The sequence below is a fragment of the Talpa occidentalis genome, unplaced genomic scaffold (genome assembly GCF_014898055.3).
Source record: "Talpa occidentalis isolate TD23 unplaced genomic scaffold, MPIMG_talOcc4v2.1 talOcc4.12, whole genome shotgun sequence".
In the NCBI taxonomy this organism is placed as follows: domain Eukaryota; kingdom Metazoa; phylum Chordata; class Mammalia; order Eulipotyphla; family Talpidae; genus Talpa; species Talpa occidentalis.
In genome coordinates this window covers 5,026,303-5,043,655 of record NW_023601212.1, presented here as the reverse complement: position 1 = coordinate 5,043,655, position 17,353 = coordinate 5,026,303, and the positions used below count along the sequence as shown (strand labels likewise).

General features: G+C 57.5%; 2 protein-coding genes across 9 annotated transcripts; both read right to left on the bottom strand.

Annotated features, from left to right (window-relative positions):
• Positions 1-154: 154 nt before the first annotated feature.
• On the bottom strand, positions 155-8,222 carry MCOLN1 (mucolipin TRP cation channel 1). 2 transcript variants are annotated; one of them, XM_037504817.2, is made up of 14 exons: positions 8,070-8,222; positions 6,039-6,244; positions 5,229-5,396; positions 4,985-5,150; positions 4,494-4,599; positions 4,216-4,312; positions 3,927-4,026; positions 3,551-3,657; positions 3,299-3,448; positions 3,054-3,155; positions 2,522-2,644; positions 1,949-2,164; positions 478-608; positions 155-389 (listed from the first exon to the last, which is right to left on the bottom strand). In XM_037504817.2, the coding sequence occupies exons 1-14, from the start codon at positions 8,098-8,100 to the stop codon at positions 353-355; spliced, it is 1,740 nt and encodes a 579-aa protein (XP_037360714.1). In that variant the 5' UTR covers positions 8,101-8,222; the 3' UTR covers positions 155-352. The 2 variants fall into 2 exon arrangements, with proteins under 2 accessions (XP_037360714.1, XP_037360712.1); XM_037504815.2 differs by lacking the exon at positions 155-389 and having other exon boundaries at positions 568-2,164; positions 8,070-8,114.
• A 321-nt stretch (positions 8,223-8,543) lies between these two features.
• On the bottom strand, positions 8,544-14,131 carry ZNF358 (zinc finger protein 358). Of its 7 annotated transcripts, none has more exons than XM_037504802.2 (3): positions 13,839-14,006; positions 11,813-11,950; positions 8,545-11,580 (listed from the first exon to the last, which is right to left on the bottom strand). In XM_037504802.2, exons 2-3 carry the CDS (start codon positions 11,883-11,885, stop codon positions 9,836-9,838), a joined length of 1,818 nt encoding a protein of 605 aa, XP_037360699.1. In that variant the 5' UTR covers positions 11,886-11,950; positions 13,839-14,006; the 3' UTR covers positions 8,545-9,835. The 7 variants fall into 7 exon arrangements, with proteins under 7 accessions (XP_054548950.1, XP_037360699.1, XP_037360700.1 ...); XM_037504803.2 differs by having other exon boundaries at positions 11,813-11,917; XM_054692975.1 differs by lacking the exons at positions 11,813-11,950; positions 13,839-14,006 and adding an exon at positions 12,947-13,019 and having other exon boundaries at positions 8,544-11,580.
• Between the last annotated feature and the right edge of the window lie 3,222 nt (positions 14,132-17,353).

Below are 17,353 nucleotides of genomic sequence, written 5' to 3'. Positions count from 1 at the left end.
ACCGCTAGCGTTCCGCCCGGCGCGGCGGGCGCGGCCCCTTTAAATTATTCGCCGCAGGGCGCGCCGCAGCCCCGCCCCGCGCGGTGGGACGGTCGCGCGCAGCCCGCCGCGCCGAGCGCGGCGAGGCCTTAAAGAGGCCGGCGCGGCTCGCGGCAGGGACGCCCCGCCCGCTGGACACGAGAACGAGCTGATCTTCCCGTTTATTGAACACCCACCCCAGTGTCCGACCCGGCCCGCCCGGGCCCTCAAAGGGCGCAGCAGGGAGCCGGTCTTTTAGGGCAAACTCTTAAAAATAAATAAGCACGATTCCTCACAGTCCGGGGCTGCTGTCCGGTGGCCGTCGTGGTCGGAGTCAGTTCACCAGCAACGAGCGGTCCTCCGGGGAGTCCCTGGAGGCGCGTCAGTGTCAGCCCGGGCGGCCGCCGTCAGCTCCCCCGCGCAGGCGCCCCTCCCCCAGCCCCCTATCCGGACTCGAACCTGCCACAGCAGCAGAGCAGGCTGCAGGCTGAGCCGCTGCCCCTGCGGAACTTGCCAGACGTGGGGCTGTCGTGGCACTGCGCGATGTAGGCCTGGAGCTCGCTCTTCTCTGCGCCGGCACTGCCCGGGTGCTGGGGGGAGAGGCCGGGGCCCTGCATGAGTGGCTGACTCCCACGTTCCTGGAGGGCTGCTCTCCCCTGGATCTGGATCTCCGCGCAGTCCCTCCTTGACCAGCAGGGTCCCACCTCTGGGCCTTTATACCCGCTGTGCCCTCCGCCTGTTTATTGTTCCTCCTATTTATTGTTCCTCGTGGTTCCTTTCCACAGATCTCTCCTGACCCCTAAGTGCATGCGCACCACACATCTTGTCAGCTGGTGCCCTCTGCGCCGTCTGCAGCCTCCACAGACAAAATCTGGATGTCTGATAACCTACTGAGTTGGGGGCCAAGGTCTGGGCTTGTGCTCAAGCTGATATGTGTATGTGATGTTTGGACGCCTCCAGCCCCGGGGACAGTATCCACGTCTGCATCCCAGCCCAGTTCATGTTCTGGTTTTCAGCAAAACCCCTTCCAAGCTTGGGGAGCCCCCATCTCTTCCTCAAGGCATCATCCCCTTTCTGGTTACTAAGCGTTTGCTTCAGATGTTCATTCCCTGTGGGTTCCCTCTCTTCAATCTAGAACTTTCTGAGAGGACAGAAATGTTTTGTATCTTTGCTGTCCAATCTGGTAGCCAATGAAGTCACAGAGGCTTGTTGGCACTCGATGTGTGGGTGCTGTGAATGAGGACTTGTGTTTGATACTGTATTTCATTTCCATTAAAATAAAAATTTAAATCGTCCCATCACTAGAGTCTAGAATTAGCACACTCTAGACACTTTCCTGGACTCACCCCTATACCTTTAGATTAGAGGGGGGTCCCTCTGTAACCTTTCATACTTCCCTCATACCTCTCACAGCCATCTTCACACTTCCAGTCACGTTAGCCATCTTGCCCGCCAGCCTTGGACAGACGCCTGATAACCAGATACCTGGCACCCAACTCAGGGCTTGGCCCACAACAGGTCCTCAGACACGTTTGCTACAAGAATCTTGTCCACCTGCCACCTCTACATTCTGCTCTGACTCCATCCTCTCCTGACCCCTACAGCCTGCAGGATAACTACCTTTCCCAGGACCCAAACAGCCCCTACCACCAGACACTGCACTCAGGAGTGGGGTTTCCAGAAACAGACAGTGCTGGATTGAGTCTGTCTCTAGGCAAGTTACCGTGACTTGCTTTCCTGTTGGCAAAAGCAGAGGCAGGAACCTACCAGGGATATGGGGGGGGCCCCCGATTCCGAAGTACCCTCTCCTCTGGCTTTGTAGTCTCCCCTGGGGGCTTATCTCCTTACCCAGCGTGTGCCCAAGACCCACTATGGCCGACTCGAGGGATCCACGAGAATGGAGGCCGGGGGTGGGGGGCTGCACGCTGACCTTGATGGTGTCGTAGGCGCCCGTGATGAGGGCGATGAAGAGGCTGAGCACCATGTAGATGAACAGGCTGATGAAGGAGTAGAGGTAAAGCTGGGAGAAGAGCCAGACAAGGTAGCTGCGGCTCTGCTGCGCCTGCATCGCGGCGAAAGTCACGAACATGTCGTCTCCGTTGATGAGTGAAAACAGGCACTCCGACACCATGGACAGAGAGCGGAACTGGCACCAGACAGCAAACCAGAGGGTTTGTGGGGGCAGAGGGCGCCATGGACATGGCTGGGGGTTGGGATAGGGCAGTCATGGAGGCCACGGGGGACAGTGGACAGAGAACAGGTAGATGTAACGGGGCCACCTGGAGTTCACCGCACAATGACAAGGCCATGGGGCAACAGCAGGGCCGGGTGTTGGGGGGCAGAGCATGGGGCTGCCGCAGACCTGCTGCTAAGGTATCGGGTCAAGGCAGGTCACTCAGTATCAGCAGATGCACAACAGGTGTCACACAGCTTAGGAAGGGGACTCGGGGAAGAAAGCCAGGGACCCCTCATCTGTGGGTCCCAAGCACTCGCCCCACCTTACCTTCGCATGGTAAGGCCCCAGCACGATCCAGCCACAGAAGCAGTAGCCCAAGTAGATAACGGCCACGCAGCAGCAGAAGCGTATGACGCTGGGCAGGGCCACCCGCAGGGTCGCGATGAGGATCTGCAGGCAGGTGGGGGCTCACGGTGACGGTGTGGCCGGCCCGCAAGGGATGGTTGTGGGCATGCAGGAGAGGGTGAAACAGGTCAGGCCCAGGGCAAGCGGGGTGACCACAGAAGATGGCGGTGGCTTAGATGGGGCCGGGTTGGGTGGAGGGGACCTGAGGGCACCCTTGGCTGGACGCAGCTGGGTGGGTGTGAAGGGCAGGCTCACTCAGCCCTGCCCAGGTATAGTGACACCTGGGATGGGTGGGGTCTGGGGCGACAGGCGTCATCCACGACAGGCACATTCACGGGGCAGAGGCTCCTAATGGGCCATCTGTGGCGTGTGCATGAACTTACTTGGGGGCGGGGGGAGTTGGGGAGCACCTTGCCACCACCCAAAAGGCCTGGCCTGCGCCTACGAGACTTACATTGTACTTATGGAAGAAGGTCAAGTAGCGGATCACACCGACCCAGACAAGCAGCGTGGAGGTGCCCAGGAGGATGCTGCAGACGTCATAACTCGCCAGGTTCTGGGGGTGGGAGCAGGGTTAACCCCCCCGGCCAGACTCCTCCAGGGAATCTGTCCTCAGGCAGGCATCGGTGAGAACAGAACCTGGAAACAGGCAGGATCGGGGGCTCTGGGCAGGGCAGGGTGTAGGTGGGCAGAACCTACCTTGTGCTCGATGCCCATCTTTATGATGGTGCCTGAGATGGTGAGCACATCGCTGGTGACCAGGAGGATGTACCAGCCGTTGACAAATTCTAGCCGTTTCCACAGGCTGATGACACGTCCCTGGTGCCGCCACATGAATCTAACAAACTCCTGTGGGAGGCAGGCAGGGTGATGGGCCCCCGGTGCAGACCCTCATGGGAGCTCCCACCCCCATGCCCTTGGGAGCTGGGAGGCTGTGGGATCAGGGCTCACACTCTGTAGCAGGAAGCCGCGGAGCAGCGAGCGGGCACACAGCAGGAAGGACAAAGTGCAGGTGAGGATCACCACCATGTCAAACAGGAGCTGGAAGCTGTTGTCTCCTGTGGGGAGGGGGGACAGGAGAGGCCCAGGAATGGGTGACTGGGTGGGCCCCAGGGATTGCGGGGCTGGTTTGGGCTGGTCAGTGGACTCCTGGGATAGCTGGGTGAGTAAGGAGATTGGTGGGCACTGGTCTGGTACTTTGGGGAGCCGTGGTCAGCCAGGGTCCCTAATCCGTGATCTGGGCTGACCTGGGCTGGTCTGGGCTTGGGGATGCCTAGACAGGTCAGGGTCCCTGGTCAGTGCTGTTGTGCTGGGCTCTGGGGCTCACCGTGCCTGAGGACTTTGTAGTGCTTACACTCCTGGATGTGGACCTGGGTCTCCAGTCTGATGGGGACACGCCCACTATGCGCCTTATTGTCAAACGTGATCTGCAGGGGTACAGTGGGACAGAAGGGGGCTCCCAGATCCATAGAACCATAACCAGGCCCGGTCCCCCACCACATGTGCTGCCCTCAGCCCAGGACCCGCAGATGCCCTCTGACAGGCCCCGCCCGGAGGAGGCAGCCCTGTTTGTGGCTGCTGCCAGGTCCACGGCGGGCCCTCCCTCACGCGCTCACCAGGACACTGAAGGTGTAGCAGTCTGGGGTCTCGTTGTTGATCAGGCTCTGGAGGTTGATGGTCTTCAGCTGGAAGTGGATGGTGACATTGATCAGCCTGTTGGGGGGTGAGGGTGAGCGTGAGGGGCTGTGCCGTCCTTCCCGCCTGGAGTGCCAGGACTGCTGCCCACGCTGACCCTGCAGCTGACAGAGGAGGTGCTCACGCACCATCAGCACGGCTCCCCGCACCCCAGCCCATGGGGAAGTGGCCACTCTGTGCCCGCCCTGGACTGCTGTACTTGTGGAATTTGAGTGTGAGGTTCCTGTAGCTGTCGCTGCTGTCTGAGAGGGAGAGATCACCGGGGGGTAGAGGGAGCCTCTCTGGCGGGTCCACGTGGATGCAGTCTGAGGACAGGAAATTAAGGAAGGAGCACTGGGGGCGGCGAAGGCCCAGAGGTCTCCCTGCCCCTCCCAGATTCATTTCTCCCTTTAGACTTACACACTTGTTTGCTCCCCGTGTCTCCCCCGAGCAGGTCCCAGCCTGTCTAATTCCCACACGGATGTCAGAGCCTAAAGCTCAGGGGCCCCCAAATGAGTTAATGATATTAAAATATAATACCCAGATCTTTCTGCATGGCAATCATTTCACTAAGCACATTGCATACCCTGAGTTATTCATGATTATGTGACTGCCCCCTCCCCCGTCTTCCAGAGGAGCAAGAGGCAGAACTGAGCTTTTAATCACGGCAGCTGGGGCTCCCAGCAGGCGAGCTCCACCCTGTCCACTCACCAGTAACAACCATCGGGTCGATGTCGAAGGTGTCGTTAGCTGGGTCCACATGGCCATGTTGGTAGTAGTGCTGGCAGAGGGCCAGGGCCGAGCCGTTGGCCCAGGGGCCGCCCCCACCCTGCACGTATGCATACCGGCCCAGGGACACGTCAGGGAGCATCAGGTACTATGGGCAGAAGAGAAGGGCCCGTCAGTCCCACCACTCTCCTCAGGGGTGCCCCTGCCCCTGCCCTGGCCACTGCACCTGGTCCACGGCGTGGAAGATGGCCTGGTAGAGTTGCTCCCGAGTGTAGGCTGCCAAGGTGTCGTCTGCCCCGTCCGAGTAGCCCAGCAGGAAGAGGTGCCGGAAGGCAATGGTGTTCTCCTCCCCGAAAGTGACTACCAGCTGGTTGCTGAGCCCGAACAGGATGAGCTGGAGGAGGGACGGGGGCGTCAGCACTGCTGGAATGAAGCCTCCCTCAGTGCATGCACACGCGGAGGAAGGAGGGGGTGGGGGGCTGCCCTGTGTGGCACACATCCCCGCCTACCCCGCAGTGCTCCTGCACCTGCTGCAGTGGCTAGTGCTTACTCAGCACCACCAGGTGTCAGAACAGGTGTTAGCCCCAGGCCTGCAGGAGAATACCCCTGGCCCTTTTACCAAGGGAAATTAGATAATGTGCCAAAGTCCCAGCAATAGACCAGAAGTCCTTTAGGGCAGGGTTTAGGGTCCCCATAGCTTAGTGCCTGGCAGGGGTGGAGGGGAACTATCTGTTTAGCCACTTAGTCAGTTCTCCTTGAGAGTCAAGGTATCTCAGGTTGCTGGGTTCAATGTGCCAGCTCCGATGTTCGTTCACTGGTTGGTTTTTGACAAGTCCCTTAACCTCGCTGAACCTCAGTTGCCTCATTTATAAAATAGGGACAAGAGTCGTTTCCAGAGCCTCAGAGGGCATTTGTGAGGTAAAGGAGCTGCTTGCACACAAACCCGAGGGTCTCCCAGGCCAGGCTGAGGCTGACTCCAAGACTCTCCTTCATGATCGGCAGCCACAGGTGGCATCCTGGCATCCCCAGGTCTCACCTGCACGGTGACCACCAAGATCTTCACCACTTGCAGCATCAGCTTGAAGGGCTTGCGGCCCTTGGCCCGGAATTTGTCACAGGGACTCATGAAGAAGTACTTGAGACGGCGGCGGAGGTCTTCCTCTTCCGGTGGAGTGAGCGGAGCCGTGGAGGCCCCCTCCTGGGTCCCGTACCCAGGACTAGGGGTCAGGAGACGCTCCGTCTCTGTGGACATGGAAGAGGGCAGTGGGTCCAAGCCCGGGCAGGTGCATATGCCAACAGGGAAGACAGCTTCTGGCCTGACCTTGTGGCCCCATGCTCCAGCCAAAAAAAGAACTCGAAGAGATTTAAGAAAAAGGAAAACTCTGCAATATTTTCTGGGCATTTGCAACAGTGTGCTCAGAGGTTACAAGTTGGGGGCTGGGTCTACAGGGCCTGAGAGGATTCCTCTCTCTGCTGTTTGCCAGCTCTGGTGAGCACTCAGCTTCCTCCTCAGCAAAATGCAGCAATAACTATCTCTCACTGGAAAGCTGAGGATTTGCTGCATGTACAGCATTTATCAAAGGGGCTGGTTCCTGGTAAGAATGTCAGGACACTCCATTATTATTCCTGTTGTTGATTTGTGGGGGAGAATGAATTGCTTCCACTGGCTTCTTACAGGGCTCTCAAGGCTTCCAGGCTCATCTTAATTCTAGTGTCATTCAAACCAGCCACGTTCTAGTTTGTTCTTGTTTTTGACAAACATTCCAATGCTAGCCCTCTCCCTTAGCATGACCTGTCTGTCCTGCTGACACTCACAAGTCACAGGCCTGGAGAAGGGGAGATGGACAACAGTGATAAGAAAACACACTCGTGCAAGGCTCATGGAGCACCAGCAGATGTTATAACACTGTTAGCTGACATGCTAACATGGCATTTTCATTACGGACATCAACTCCGGGGGACCACACCGGGGGACCACTTTCTGGACAGACTTTGGCAACTCTAAGTCCCGTCCCATCTCTTCATCTGAAAAGTAGAATGAAAAGTCTTCCCAAGGCTGAGATTCTGAAAGTTCTCTGAGAATTAACTGAGAAAGCAGCTGGGCCCCTGCATCCATAACTGTTCAGCAGAAGTTATTTAAAGCACTTCTCGTTACCTTCAACCCTAGGCCGCCTGAGAGGAAGATCTGCGGTTTAGCAACTGCTGGGGTCATATCTGGCCACAACAGCCCAGAACCCCACTGGGAGAACCTTTCCAAGGCCTGGCTAGATCCTGCCTGACAAGGCCACCAGGATGAGTATGGACACTGTCAGAACCTGTCCTGCAGGGAGGAGCAGGCTCCCTCTTGAGCTGTAGCCTTGGAACTGGATGCTGTTGTGGTTGTTTACAAGACACCGGGATGGAAGCCAGAGGACAAGTCCTGACTCCTTAGGTGGGTCACAGTTAAACCACTCACACTCTACCAGCTGGGACACCTTTCAGGCAACACAAGGGTCTTCCTCCACATCCTCTCATGAGAGGGGGAGACTGGCAACACTGGGGGTTAGGCACCCACCCAGGAGCTCAGGAGAGTTGAGCTTTCCCTGGGTTTGGAGATCGGAAATTGCGTTGGGTGTGGAGGTTCAAGAAGGCAATCCCTCCGGCCCTCCTCTTGAGCCGAGAGAAGTCGAGCATTTCCCCCTGGATTGCAAGCCTGGGAATTCCACGTGCGGGTTGGCGAAGCTGGTGCCCGCTGTCTGGGTGACAGCAAAAGCTGCCATCCTAACCTAGGCTCAGAATGGGAATCCTGAGAACCCGCCGCCCGGAGTCCAAGGAGCGGGCAGCCCGCCCGCTGCCTGAGCTCCGGAGCTCGGAGCAGGGTCTGGCTTCGAAAGGGCATTCGGGAATCTGCCGCTCGGGGGCTGGAGGGACTAACACCCACGGGCCGCCCGGCTTCCAGGAGCCGCCTGCCCATATTGCCACCACGGCGAAGCTGAGCGATCAGCCCTGGAATTTAAGAAGGAAAATCGCCCCGAGGCGGAGAAGCGGGCTACCGGCCAGCCACCCGCGGGCCCGCGCGTCCCCTCACCTGAGCCGTGCGGGCCCATGGTGGCCGCCATGCCCGGGCCGCGAGCGCCGGCGCCGGCTCGCGCAGCAGGGCACCCCGGGTCCGAGCCCCCGCTGCTGTCACTGCGGCCTCAGTCCCTCCCGGTGCCTCTTCAAACCTTGCGGCGTCAGCTGACAGGGCCCCTGTCACGTGACCAGAGCGTTCTGGAGCACGTGACCGGATCCGCTCCCGCCCCTGCGCCGAGCCCGCCCCCGGGAGCAGCGCGCATGCGGCCTCTGCGGGGCGTCTGGGCGGAGGGCGCTCTCGAGGTCCTAGCGCCGCCGGCGGGCTGGGCGGGCTGGGCTGGCCTGGCCGAGCGTGCCAGTGTGGAGCTGGCTCCCTCCTGGCTCTCTGTCATACCCGCGTCCGGTGCCAACCGCTTGACTTCCTTGGCTGGTACTTGACCCCTTACCCTCCGCAGTGGCCAGTGTTGATCCATCGCCCAACTCCATCCTCCTAGAAACCTGGGGCTTACTCTCAGCTCTCTCCCGTTCTGCCTCTCTCATCTGAACTATCACCAAATCCTATTTCATCTCCTATTCTATCCCAAATAGGACCACTTGTCCCCCACTCTGGGAAAAAGAACTGAGGCAGGATCAGAACCCGTGGTCCAACATTCCAGGCCTGGATCGCTGAAGCAAACAGCTCCCTGATCTTAAACTCCCACTTCCAACCCAGCAGCCAGAAGCATCTTCAGAGCATGATTCCCATCAGGCCTTTGCCAGAACCTGCCAGTGACTTCCCATTGTGCTGGTGTGAGGAGGAACCTCCCCGCTGCAGCCTACTGAGGCTCTTCAGTCTGCCCCCTCCATCCCCAGCTCATCTCTCAGTGGCCCCAGGGCCTCGTGCATTCCTGCTCTGGAGACTTGTGGCTAAGAGCTGCAGACTCTGGAGGGCAGACAATTCAGGTGCTGCCAGCCACCATTCTACATCTTCCAAAGAATCCCTTCAAACTCCTCAGTTTGCACATTTTAAGAGTCTTCTGAAGCACTGTTACCTGCCTTATGGAACTGTTCAGAGAATTAAATGAGAAAATGCAGCAGCATAGTGCAAAATTGGGCAAGAAGTACTGATTTTTAAATAAGTGGTTATTGTGATTATAAAATCCTCCCTTGTGGTAAACTGTCTGCCATTTAAATCAGATGTCTTATATGCTGCTTCTAGAATGCACTAAAAATACCCTGTAATTACTTTTTAAAATATTTCTGAATTTGGTATTTCTGAATTTGAGCTCTGCTTAAACAATGGCAATCAACAGATCTGTTGAATGCATAATGAGCAAACTCCTTTGTCTAGTGATATGCTTAGTGGGCTTCGAAGAGCTAGGGGCAAGTTAGGGGAACAGACAGGGGCACCCATATGGTCTCGTTATCAGCTCCTCTGTCAAGATGCCAGAATTTCACCATACATGGAAAAGTCAAAGGCCAGGAATCCTGCTCAGACCACCTGCGGGGAAGGCTGCCTGACTACGGTGGTCATGCCTGAGGAGGCCGCTAGGAGTGGGGACCAGGGAGTGATGACTACCAGGATGGAACAGTGTGAACCCTGGGGCAGGGGGAGGCCTGGAGGGCATCCTGCGAGTGGAAGTGAGGATACTGAGGTACCAGGTGTATGAGTGGCGCAGGCTGTACGTTGAGGGAGAAAGAGAAACAGGTGAACCACAACACAGAACCAGGAGGCAGTGGGAAGATTTTACTAACTGCACAACACACAACTTCCCCAGACCCCCACGGGTGCCAGAGTCCCCTTCAGCCATCAGGCCCTAGGAGTGCCCCTTGCTGCTGCACCCACTCGGAACTCTCGCCAGTAGGGAGGGCTGGTCTGACAGTGTCATGGGTGGGAGAACCGGGGTCAGGGCAGGACTTAGGGTTGGGGTCCGGGCTGGGCACAGGATTTGCATCAGGGCTGGGGCTAGATCCATGGACTGGGCTGGTCTCAAGGTCAGGACTGGTATCACCACCAGGCACAGGGTCAGAGGACTTGAGAGCCTGAGGGGTAGGGGCAGACCCAGAGCCAGGGGTGGGTTTGAGGCTGACATTGGGGTGGGAGCCCAGAACAGAGCTGGGGTCAGAACCAAGGCCAGAGCTAGAGCCAGGGCTGCGGGCCAGGCCAGAGCCAAGCACAGATGTCGCATCAGGACCCAGGAGGGAGACCTGCCCTGGCCTCAGCATTGAGGCAGGGCTGAGGCCCAGGCCGGCTGCAGCTGCAGCGGCTGCAGCCGCAGCAGCAGCTGCACCTTCATGCACCCGCTTGTGCTTGGTGAGGCTGGAGGCTTGGCCGAAGGCCTTGCCACACAGCTGGCAGCGATAGGGGCGCTCCCCGGAATGCACATGCAGGTGCTGCAGCAGCGCTGAGCTCTGCCCAAAGGCCTTAGAGCAGTGGGGGCAGGCGTAAGGTCGCTCGCCAGTGTGGATGCGCAGGTGGTGCTGTAAGTTGGAGCTCTGGCCGAAGGCCTTGCCGCAGTGGGGGCAGCGGTAGGGGCGCTCCGCAGTGTGTGTGCGCTGGTGCTGCAGCAGCGCCGAGCTCTGCCCGAAGGCCTTACCGCACTGTGGGCACGGGTAGGGTCGCTCACCGGTGTGTGTGCGCAGATGCTTCAGCAGCGCTGAGCCCTGCCCAAAGCCCTTGGCGCACACCGGGCACTTGTGTGGCCGTGGGCCGCCATGCGTGCGCAGATGCTGCGCCAACAGGGAGCCATGCCCAAAGGCCTTGCCGCACACCGGGCAGTGGTGCGGCTTCTCGCCGCTGTGGCTGCTGCGGTGCTTCAGCAGTGTGGAGCGCCAGCCGAAGGCCTTGCCACAGGCCGCGCACTGATAGGGTCGCGCACCTGTGTGGATGCCGCGGTGCTGGGCCAGCGTGGCCCCGTGGCTGAAGGACTTGCCGCAATCGGGGCAGCGGTATGGCTTCTCGCCGCTGTGGGTGCGTCGGTGCTGGCTCAGCCCCGAGCTGCGGCGGAAAGCGCGCCCACAATCAGGGCAGGAGAAGGGTCGGGGAGGGCTGGCGGGAGCAGGAAGCACGGGGGGGCTGGTGGCCAGGACCTCAGGGGTGGCAGTGAGATCAGATGAGAGGGGGTCCAGATCTGGGGCAGTGTCGGGGCTGAGGGTGTCACTGTTGGGGTCGAGAACCAGGGGGACAGGACCGATGACATCTGGATCTAGGTCAAAACTCGATGACATGGGGTCGAGATCTTGGGGATCCGAGTCACGGGTCCCCGAGATGGAGCCTGGAGCTCCTGCATCTGGGTCCAGATCCTCAGAAACAGGATCCAGATCTTCATAACTGGGGTCCACATCTTCAGAGACAGTGTTGAGGTCTTCTTGCTCAGGCTCTAGATCTTCAGAAACTGGGTCCACCTCTTCACGATTGGGGTCCAGGTCTTCTGAGTCAGAGTCAAGTTCTTCATAGGTGGGCCTCAGGCCTTTGTGGCCTGGGTTTCTTACCAGGACTGAGCGCCGCATCCCGGGTGTGGAAGTGCCAGCTGCTTCCGGGGCAGGATCTGCAAGGTGAGGACAGAGAGTAGGTGCAGGTAGGTTCTGGGGACCAAAGGGAATCTAGGCAGGGGTGGGAGAGGAGGCCAGACCATGTGCCAGAACCCACCCTTGAACACGCATGTGGACCCTTTATTTGTCTTGGAACACACGAAGAGACTTCTGAGTCACCCCAGCCAGGGCAGGGAGAAGAGGGGCCCTGGTGGGACATGGGGAGACCCTCCCTTCTCAGCCCCACACCTGGATGGAAGTCAGGGGACCCAGCACTAGAAGTCTCCAGTACCCAACTCCATGGTTCTGCCCCTTTTTCCATGCTGGGCTCCTCCTCTGTGGGAAACAGGGGTCCTGTGGAGCAGAGACAGTCCCCTGGCTTGCTTCCTGGGGAAGAGACGGCCCAAATGCCAGAGCGCACAGTTCATGGGTTGGAATAACTGTTTTAACATCTGTGTTCCCAAATGCCAGTTCTTAAAGCTAGAGAGGAAGGGTGGGGAAATAATTTGTGGGGGCCGGTGGTGAGGGGGTGCAGGGAGACCCATGGCCTCCATAGCCAGGAGGGTGGCGACGAGCACCATTATGTCTGTTTCACCAAGGACAGAAGATCCTGAATTTTTACCCCTGACTGAGAGTGGGTGAAAATAATACCCAGGGACCCTGCTGGGTTACTGGGCACCCCTGGACCATCTCCTCAGAAGGGAGACTCCTGCGCCACTGAGCCCATGGCTGAGGTATGAGGATAGGTGTCGGATGCTTCTGTTCCCTCCTGGAGGGAAGATCCTGAGTTCCAGCCCCATGGTGGGAGGCCAGGAGAGGGCTGGAGAAACAGTAGCTGGGAGGCCTTTGGGAAGCAGGAGGCGCTCAGGATTACCTGATGGGGAGGCCATGCCTTGGGCCACCCACCCCAGGGCTGGACACTGCGTGTGGGGAATGACAAATAGATCTTTTCCGGGGAAGACAAGGGAACCTCTGGGGCCCCTTCTGGGGAGGAGCATCCTGAGCCATAACCCCATAGCAGGGAGTGGGCCGAGGTCCCAGATCACCTCTTCAACCCAGACCCCAGATTTGGAGGTGTGGGGAACAATGCCTGCTCCTAAATTCCTGAAGGGCAGGGAGACTTAAATTGCCTCCAGAATTCCCATCTTTTTGGGGGGGAGGGTCTTTCCTGAGTTCCTGGAGCAGGTGGACTCCTGGACTTGCAGAATCCCAAGACCTGAGTGTGAAGAGAACAATAACTGGGGGACTGGGGGGGCGGACAGACAACCTGGGGGTCCCCTTCCAGAAGAAGGCCTCCCGAAGTCCAGACTCCAGGCTGGAGGGTGGGGAGAACAAAGCCTGGGGGCCCTCCTGGGGCCCTGGGGGGAGGGGAGTCTGGCTCACCTCCAGGGGAGGAGCCTTCTGAACCCCCAACCTCACAGCTGCGGGTGCCCCCTCGTCTCCCCAGCAGAGGCATCCAGCTCCCGCCGGGCCCTCCCCTGGGGACGCGGCGGCGGAACGGGCGCGCTAGGCCCGAGGCCGCGCCGCCCTCCGTGGCGCCCGGAGGCAGCTCCCGGGCCGGGGCCGGCGTCGCGCGGGGCGGGGGCGCACAGAGGTCGCCCCGGGCCGCGCCCCGCGCGGGGCCCCCCGCCCGGCCCCGCCCCGGCCCCCGCCCGCCCGGCCCGCTCGCGGGGACACTCACCCGGCGCCCCTCGCCCCTGCCCGGCCCGCCGCGCCCGCGCCGGCCGCCGGCGCCCCCGGGCCCTCAGGAAGCCCCCCGCCCGCCAGCCCCGCCGGCGGCCCCTCGGCCCAGGGCCCCGCCAGGCGCTCCCGGGAGCGAGAGGGGCCGGCCGAGGGCCGCAGCGGGAGCTGCTGGGACTTGTAGTTCGCCCGGCCCGCCGCGGCCGTCGCCATCGCTGCCCCCGCCCCCCGGCCGGCCTTTGTCCCGGCCCGGCCGCCCGCGCCGCCGCGCCTTTGTCTCCCGCGCGCCCGCCGCGCCCCGCCTCCCGCTGCCCGTCGCCGGCCCGGCCCGGCCCGGCCCGGCCCGGCCCGGCCCGCGCCGTCGGCCCCGGCCGCGGCGTCTCCCTCCGCGGCGTCCGGCCCCGCCGCCCCCAGCCCGGGCTCTGGCTCGCGGCCCGCGCTCCGCCGCGGCGCCTCCATCTCTGTCCCGCGCGTCCGGCCCCGTCTCTGCCTCCCGCCCGGCTCCAATTCCACTTTTGTCCCCAGACACCCCATCTCTCTCAGACCCGCACTGATCATAAGCTGCGATTTCCAGACTTGCTCATCTTTGCTTTACCTGCCCCTTCACGACCCCCTAAGGAAGAGAGTTGGGGTGCTGTCCTGGAGCGCCTTCCTCCGCCCGCCCAGCGGCGGGTCACTCTCTGCTGTCCCTGGGAGGCGCCCTGTGACCGATGCTGGGGGTGGTGAGCTCTGGAGAAGCTGGGCGAGCCTGGAAGGGCTCTGGGTAAACTTTACCTGGAGACACAGATGCCTGGAAGAGGGAGTGAAAACAATCCCAGCAGCTGGCAGCTGGGCTGTGATGTTCTTCACAACATAAACAACAGTCACCGAATACAAACAATGATCAGACAAGGCCACTGTGACTGTGTCTGCGCCAAGATAGAGACAAGGACATTCTGCAGTCACAGAGGGGAGTACACGGCCCCCTCTCAACTAACAGAAATGACTGCCACTTCTTGCCGATGACAGCTCCACTTCCATCTTCCCACCTGAGAGAAAAAAATCACCCAAATACCCAGTCACCAATCTGCTCCCTGCTTCCTGACAGCAGCAACCTAGAATTGCTTTCCTCACTTCACCTCTCCTTAAAACTACTTCGCATGAATCTGAATCCTAAAGATGCCCTTCTGCCCCCAGTTCTCACTTACAGGGATGCTCTGTGGCTCCCCAGTATGTGGCCTTTCTTGCCAGAACAAGCTAAAAAGTCTTTTAAAAAATACATTCTAGAAACGCGTTTCTGAGAGTATTTGGCTGGTGAGTTTTGATCGCACCTACCCTTGAGTACAGCCTTGAGAAAATCAGGCTTCCAGGAGTCTCTTCTCTTCCTTCCTGAACCTTCCAGATCTCTGTTGGACTTATGGCCTGAGAACTGCTTTTCGTTTTTCTGTGGCCCACAACATATCTGAGAGATTTGAGACCACAATTGGATTATGTCTCTGGTTCCTCATCCTGCCACCTTCTGGATGATCCCATTACAAATAACACTTGTAGTGGCAGCTGTTGTTTCTGTCTGCTCAGATCCTCTACCAGCACCTTACTTTCCCTTTGTGGATTCCATTCCAGATAGTCCAGTGTCTAACACAGTCCCCAGTACCAAGCAATCTAAACTTACCAGAGAACCCCATTCCCTGGCCACAATCATTAGTCTGTAGTAAGAACATGATGTTGAAGAATCTCATCCACTGGGATCAATAGCTGTATATAGGGCTTCAGTCTGCCTGCAGTCACCTTCCCCCGTTGTCTGGATAAAGTCTATAGACTTAAGTCAGTCTATACCAAGATATAAATGTGAGAGTCAGAAATTCAGCTCTGGCTACATTGATTGAGCTCCTGGATATACCCATACCTGAAGCCAGAGCCCTCATTCTTTCCAGTACCATGAACCAACAAATTTCAGGCTATTTTTTGTGGATGTATGTCCCTTGCATCCATCACAGTCTTGACTAATTTAGAAATCAGTGCCTGGAAAGGGAAGACCATTGAAGGAAATAACTATTTTTTTTAAAGATTTATTTATTTATTTATTTATTTTTATACAAGCACTGAGTACAGTCAGAAGCGCGGGAGGATGAGAGAATTCACCAGAGCCAGAGCGGGGAGCAGAACAGGCAGAAGGACCGAAGTACACTGCTGAGGGGAGCAGCGGGTGGCAGGAGAGGTCTGTGCGCCATATGGGACCCTCCTCCGGTGGCTGGGGAGCAGCCGGGGATCGAACCGGCGCTGCAGAGCCTGTGGGCAGCTTCACAACCCAGTGCTCAACCGCTGTGCCACCGGGGAGGCCCTGAAGGAAATAACTTTAAATGTGAAGTTCACTGAACAAAAGTGAGCTGGAGGACCAGTCACCATCATTGTCTATCATATCCGTGAACAGGGTTCCCAAGATTTGTGTGGTGCACAACCTGCCAGGATGCATGTGGCAGCACTGCAGAAGAGCCCTCCTCTGGAAACTAGAAATCTGTTATGTGGAAGAAAAAAGGCTGACTAAAGAATTGTCTGTTTTCTCTTGAGACTCTAATCACATGTCTTCTGAGACCATGACATGTGGGGTTTTGGGGAAAATATCAGGATGTTGAAACAGGATGTGGGAGCCTTCATGAAGTCTTCAGCAAGGTCTTCTCAACAGACATGAGCCTCCTCTATGTGCTCTTCCTAAAGCAAAAACCAGCATCTGCTGGATTCTGTCAGACTGCCAGAGCTGAACTCTCTGCCCCAAGCTATAAAAGGAAGCTAATAATGAAGTGGGAGATAAGATTGGGATTATCAGAGAACTGGGGGGCATTTGGTCACTCTAACACTGAACACTTCTTGTTCATAAATAACAGTTACCCTCTTTGGGAAGGGCCTATTAGCTGAGCCTTTCCATCCTCTGGATTGTAATCTTAGCAAGACAGAGGTTAAGAGCATGGGCAAGCACTTGTCTGTTGCTAGGAGACAGACTCCCTGCATGGCTGAGCTCCAGACTGAAAGATATTGTTGAGGTTTGGAGATTGAAATCACCCAGGGGAGGGCTAGTGGGCTGAACCATCCAATCACAGTCCTCCATTCCTCTGGGCACAGTTACTGCTTCATACTGGGCATGGGTTAAATGGGCCGATCAGAGTGTTCCTTAAATTCCAATATGAGAAGTTGTGAGCAAGACCCTCTTCTTCCCTTGGGGCTTGAATCAAAAGGATTTGGGCTACCAGAATTCTACTTTACCACCACCTGGAGGGAGACTGAGTCCTGATGATGAACCGGCAAGCCTGGAACACCTAATTCCAGAGTGTTTGTTTCAAGACCTCAATAGAGCTGGATTTCTGTCACTTGGAACAAAAATTACCTAAGAATAACAAAATTTAGGTCCTAGTCATTGAACTGCAGCCATCTACTAGACCCTAATGACCCCTTACACATGTTATATATGTTTATATAATCCCTGTAACCACTCTATGAGGGAAGAAGTATTGCCATGCCCAGTTTGTGAATAAAGGGAGGGGCAAAGCATGACATCACCCTCCCCAAGGGCAGAAAGACAAGTGGCAAGTCTGAATTCTGCTGCCCAGTGACGCTTAGCATTGACATAGCATTTTGCTTCAAAAATTAATCTGTTTTCCCATGTTCAATCCCATTTTACTCATCTTATGTCATACACATTTTTTTGTGGTTCAAATATACTATTTTTTTAGGGGGTGAGATATAGGAGGAATAGATACAAATATACCAAATACAGCCAGAATCAGCATAACACAGTGTCATTTCATACTGATTAAAATTTCTCATAAAGTTTCTCATTTCTCTTCTTTCCTAGCAACTCACTGCAGGGCTGGTCAGTTATATTGTAAGATGCTTCAGGCTGTGCTGAAATCTGCCTCCTTGTAACTCCTACCCATTGTTTCTGCGCTGGTATCTGGGTTGCTTTAAGCCATTCCTGGAACCAGGAAGGAGCATAAATGATTCTGCCACAGGTACCCCATGGAACTGAACACCAAAGTAAACTGTTCTGAGCTGTCTGGTAGGCAATGCAATAAGTGAAAGCCTTTTTGATCTAGTCTAGTCAACAGGCAGACATTTTCATCAGAAGACCATGATTTC